The sequence below is a fragment of the Citrus sinensis genome, chromosome 5 (genome assembly GCF_022201045.2).
Source record: "Citrus sinensis cultivar Valencia sweet orange chromosome 5, DVS_A1.0, whole genome shotgun sequence".
Taxonomy (NCBI): domain Eukaryota; kingdom Viridiplantae; phylum Streptophyta; class Magnoliopsida; order Sapindales; family Rutaceae; genus Citrus; species Citrus sinensis.
Window position 1 is genome coordinate 12,848,002 of NC_068560.1, and position 5,790 is coordinate 12,853,791.

Genomic DNA, 5,790 nt, shown 5'->3' on the forward strand with positions numbered 1-5,790 from the left:
AAACAACAAAATATCGTCAATGTAAATCAATGCACTATGCAGAATGGGTTGGAAGATTTGGACCATGGTTTTTGGAAAATAGATGGGGATGTTTTAAGACCAAAGGGTAAAACTGTCCATTGATAGTGGGCATTGGGAATGCAAAAGGCAGTTTTGTAACTTTCTGAAGGTTTAATTCCAAGTTGCCAAAATCCGGATTTAAGATCAAATTTTGAAAAGAGTTGAGCATTTTTGAGATAGGTGAACATGCTCCGTCTTTTTGGCAAAGGGAATTTGTCATCTTGTAAAAACATGTTTAGAGGTTGATAGTCAATGACTAATCATTTTTTTCCTCTAACAATCTCAGAATGTTTTTCAACATAAAAAGCTTGACAAGCCCATTGAGAACTAGTGGGTTCAATAAGACCTTGGGCCAGTAATTGAGAACATTCCTTTTGGGCTAGAACTAAGTCGGAAGGACTCATTCCTAGATGGGTGGCTTTGGTTGGATTGACATCTTCATTCAACTTGAAAGGCAATTGAACAAAGAAATGTGGATTTTTCTATAGAGGGTTTGGATGGTGAAAGTCAGCATGAGACTCAAGACAATATTTCAAAAATTTTGTGGAAATGTCTTGGAAGGGCTGGGAGGTTTCAGACAATCCATAAAGCTTAAGAACATTGGTGAATGGTTTAAACATGGACTTGACTTGGATTCCAATAGGAATGATTTGGAGGTATTTTATCTGGTGAATGATATCCTTATTAGGCATATGGGAACCAATGACTTTTGTCCAGATAACACAATTGGGAAAGATTTGAATACCAATGGGTTTTTTGGTAATCAACTTGGTGGTGAAGAATTTTCCATTGACTGCTTTAAAATTTTCTTCATAATGTTGCCAAGACTGAGATAGAAGAATGTATGGGTTTAACATACTTCTTTGAGCTTCGGTATCAAGGAGTGCAATGGCGGGAATTGGTCTCTGGAATTTGGAAGGCAAGATTTGGAGTTTTATGGAAGGGATAGGGATGGTAGTGTCTAGAGATAAAAGTTGTTGGTGAAACACAGTTTGAAATTCATCATTTTCAGAATCATCGGATGAGTTTTGCAATGCGAACACTGTTTCATCAGTAGGCTCCTCTTGTTATGAGAAGTATGACTTTATTTCATCTTTGTGAGGAGAATAATCAGTGGTAACCTGTGTGTTCAAGAAGTCTGATTGCTTTATCCTTTTTGTTGGGGCAATCTTTAACATAATGGCCTTTCTTTTTGCAAATGAAGCATCGGCTTGACTTTCTCCTTTTCTGTTTTCTGAAAGAACTAGATCTTTTCCTAAAAAACATGTATGATTTTCGCCTAGATTTTGATCTAGGAAACGAATTTGGGGTTTTGAATTTTCGGAAATGCTTCTTCCTTTTGGTGCTGCAATCACAATCTTTCTTTTTCTTGCATTTGATCTGCAAGTAAGGCTTTTTGCACGCACTTCGGAAAGGCTCTTTGTCTTTTAACAGTTTTTTGAAGAACTGTTTCTGTTCACATAATTTTTCCAAACATCCTTTGGCGATCTAAAAGATCTTTCCTAAGGAAATGTTGTCAATGGTGAGATTGAGACTTGTAAGCTGCCTCTGTATGTCTGGTTGCAATTCTTCAGGTAATGAGGCCAGAAATACATGTTTGAGAGTCGGATCATTGAACCCATTGAGCTTATAAAATAGGATGGACATCCGTTTATAATGGAAATCAAGATCTTTAGAGTTGAGGGAGCAGCATTTCATATTGAGGTAGTCTCTTCTTGCAGCTTCAAAGACGGCGGCTGATTCTCCAATGAATTGCTCGTGAATGACAAAAAGAGCAGTTGAGACATTAGGCAGTTGCACAAACTATAATTGTCTGTACTCTCCTAAAGTATCAAACTAATCTCTTAAAGATCCCTTAAAACGAGTAGCAAGTTCTCTAAGGACTGATGTTGTAGTAGCATTTGCTCTTAACATTTGGAGATCTATCCAAGCAGCCATTTCGGATAATTTGTCTCTCCATTTAGCTACAGGGATATCATCAAAAGTGAACCATGGACCATTTGAAGGTTTATGATCATTTTGGGGATGAGCAGGTCGGGTTAGAGCTGAGGATGCTTCTGGTGGATCTTCTTCAATATCTGAGGGTATTTCAAAGAATGGGTCAGTTCTTGAGGATTGAGCAGGTTTGGTCTCTTCAGGTTGGGCCATAAGGATTTTAGTGATGTCAGCATAAGATTTTTCAGAATCACTAGATGAAATGGAAGATTCTATTTCAGAGTCAGATGGATCTTCTGAAACGGCTAGATTTGAATTAGAAGTTTGGTTTGTATCGGATGGATCTGGGATTATTTGTGCACTGTATTGTTGCATTGGGGATTTATCTTTGGCCTGAGTTGGTGCTGGTTGAGGAGGAAGTGGGGTATAAAGAGGCGGTTGCTGTTCTGGGATGGACAAAGGTGGTGGAAACGGTGGGTTTTCTAGGCTTGGTCGAGGATGAGGTTTAGATCTAGATGGTTTTGGCAGAGGATTATTTCTAAACAAAGTATGTGTCATGCCAAATAATTTGGACGGGTCTTGTGGTTTTATGGGAGAAAGCATAGGTGCAAAAGGATGGAAGGCTGGGCTGATGAAAGGTAATGGTGGAGAGGTGGTAAATAATATGGGCCTTTGCCTTTCTGACTCAATCTGTTCAAGTTCTGCTTTCAATTTTCTGATTTCCTTCTCTTTCTGATAAAATTCTAGGCCATAGTATCGATGACTCAGCATGGTTCTTAATTCTGAATCTAGTTGAGAGATTCTGGATTGAAGATTTTGGTAAATTTGCTACATTTGGGAAGTAATCGAGTCCATCTTAGACTCAATATGATCAGTTCATAAACTGATATGATTAACCTTTTTATGGAGATCAACCAAGGTTTCATTTTGAGCTCTGGTATTTTGGGTTTGCCAGTTGAGAACAACCTCAAAAGGTTTAGGGTCTTCTAAGTGACATGTGGGAGTTATAGCTAAAGGAATAAAGGGTTTGGTGATGAACTTTCGTTGTGGATCGGTTTGGGTTTCTAGAACAGAGAAATTGGAGGAATAATCTTGGGAGGTGGATGAAAACATCATACAAGCCATAAGCTGTATGGGTGGGTTGGAATTCTAGATGTGTGGAAGAACTTCAGTCTTGTAATTTTTTGTAATCCATCTGAGTTCTTTTTGGTAGATGGGTAATGGAGCTGGTGGTGGTGGAGGATTATGAGGTGGTTTAGGTTGATTGTGTGAGCACGAAGCTTTAGGTATTTTCTTTTTTGGTTTTCTTCTCCGCTGTGGTTCAACATCATCTTCTTCCCAATCATCCCAACAGGGACAATCTGGGTCACAATTTCCTGATCTTGGTGAATCCCAAAGAAAGTGGCCATTAAGTTTGGCAGGATAGACAGGATATCCTTCTAAATTGAATCCTGTAATTGGCAGCTTTTCTTGAGCGGTCTGAACAACTGTAACCATGGCTGAATAAGTGAATGAGAGCCGTGGAGGCTCCTCTGGTGCTGTTGGTGGAGGTCGAAAAGTCATTCGGACAGTTCCATCAGATCGTCGTTCAAACATACTCTCTGTTGTTTGGATAGGAGAAGTATTGGTGTGGAACTTCTCATAATTTGAAATCCATTCCAAGGGCATGAGTTTTATGAGTTCATGTCTAGGGATCTGTCTTGGAATTTGAATGATCATTGGTATCTGATCTGATTCTGCTAACATCATAAGGGCGTCAGAGTGGTGCTCAGGTGAAGGAAGATCTAAGGCATGGTTCTGGAGCCTATAGACCAATTGATGGTGAAGAGTTGCAATTTTGCAGAAGAGATTTGTTCTGCACCTTGAATTTGCACTTGGACTTTCAAGGCAGTGGAGAGATTAGTGTCTTGAAGAGAAAGGTTGAAATTGGGATAGAAAGTGAGTAAAACACTTCCAACATGAAGAGTAGTTAAGACCGTACTAATAACAACATCTTGGTAATGTGTGAACCTAGTATCTAGCATAGCAATTCAGGCTGTGAGGTAATGTCTGACTCCTCCGATATGGAGGTGAGTATAACCTTCTCTTTCCATTATTAAAAGTGTGTGCTTTTAGAATTGATGTAAGGCATTTAAACCATTGAGAAGACTTTCCTTATTTGCTTAGATTAGGCATTTTTCATGGGAATTAGTTTTGATTTGATTTTCAGATTTATTTTTTAACATTTCAAGGGCAATTATGGGATGGAAATTCTTGTAACCAGCACTATGCAATGTACTTTTATCCAAAAAGGAAAGATAGATTCATTTTGATACAATTTTCTTGAGAGTTAATTCTCTTTGGTTCTTAGACTAACTCTTTGAACTTACCGGATTTCCGTGGCTTCAATTAGTCCATCCATAGTTGATTGTGGCATCCTCACATACCAAGGTTCGTGACTTCATTGAGTATCGGGTTGCGGTTCCATACAATTCTAGATTAGGGTCATGTCAATTATTTGGCATAGTTCTTATAATATTTTTGTTTCAAATTAGACTTATAACCAATGCCTCCTTTGTCAAAAACATATTTTTGAGACCTGAGTAATTTTTATAATTTCCTTTGACCATTTGTGAATTTTAAAACAATATCATTAAGCTCCTTACACTTTTTCGTAAAAGTTTCATTCTCCTTAGTCAAATCATTCACATGTGAATTTTCATGCTCAAATGCAATGCTTTGCTTTTCTTTAAAAGGCATAATTTCATCACGCAACCTTTTATTCTCTATTTCTAGACATTTAACCTTCGCATTTAAAGAATCCAATTTTCTACCCACTGGTATCAGAGCCACACTGCATGTTGAGGTGGTATCATTATTAATTTGAATAATCTTATTTGATCTCCTAGAAGAAGATTCCTCAACCATGGAAACACACACATCTTCAACTTCTACATCATCTTCATCTCATATTTCCCTTTCTTCTACTCTCTCTCTTCCCAAATCATGTTCTAAACACATAACCTCGAAAATTGAGAATCTTGTTGAATATTCTTATATTCCAGAATCTGCTCAAATCAATGAGTCCCAGTTTCCCATCATGAGTCCTTACAATCTCTACAAACAGAAAACTTCTTTCACTAGAAGTATTCGGACTCTCATCTCCACTAAAAGACCACTCCCAAAAGAGTATATCCAGTCTTCTAGACTGGACCAGTGTGCTCTACAAGCCTCATAGAGTGAACAATATGTCACTATGGAAATACCTTCAGATCTCGTCGCCAATTGGAAACGAGAAGGCTACACACACCTCCATCTTGGTGGTGTACGATTAATTCTCACTCTTCATGGTCGAAAAGGCTTACTTGTTACAACTAGAATTGCTCTCCTAGACACCAGGTTCAAGGAGTACCAACACGCTGTTGTAGGCACCGTTCTGACAACCCTTTATGCTGGCAGTGTCTTATTAACCTTTTACCCCAATTTCAACCTCTCTCTTGAGGATCCCAATCTTCCAACAACCCTTAAAGTCCAGATCCAGCTCCAAGGAGCAGAACAAACACCCACATCAAAGATTGCAACCCTCCATCATCAAATAGTCTATTGATTACAGAATCATGCCCTAGATCTTCCTACACCATACACAACTTCTGATGCCTTGATGATCTTGGCAGACACAGACACAATTCCAACCATTATCCAAATCCCCAAACAAATCCAGAAACAAGAATTGCTCAAGCTCATGCCTCTTGAATGGCTAACCAACTATGAGCATTTTCACCAAAATTCAGAACCAGTACAAACCACAGAAGCCAT

At 38.5% G+C, this 5,790-nt stretch overlaps 2 protein-coding genes across 2 annotated transcripts; both read right to left on the reverse strand.

The window, feature by feature from the left end:
- Positions 1 to 1,896: 1,896 nt before the first annotated feature.
- Positions 1,897 to 2,766, reverse strand: LOC127902257 (vegetative cell wall protein gp1-like). The gene has a single exon (XM_052441101.1). It carries the CDS (start codon positions 2,764 to 2,766, stop codon positions 1,897 to 1,899), a length of 870 nt encoding a protein of 289 aa, XP_052297061.1.
- Positions 2,767 to 3,144: 378 nt separating this feature from the next.
- Positions 3,145 to 4,396, reverse strand: LOC127902258 (uncharacterized). The gene is made up of 2 exons (XM_052441102.1): positions 4,365 to 4,396; positions 3,145 to 3,799 (listed from the first exon to the last, which is right to left on the reverse strand). The coding sequence occupies exons 1-2, from the start codon at positions 4,394 to 4,396 to the stop codon at positions 3,145 to 3,147; spliced, it is 687 nt and encodes a 228-aa protein (XP_052297062.1).
- Between the last annotated feature and the right edge of the window lie 1,394 nt (positions 4,397 to 5,790).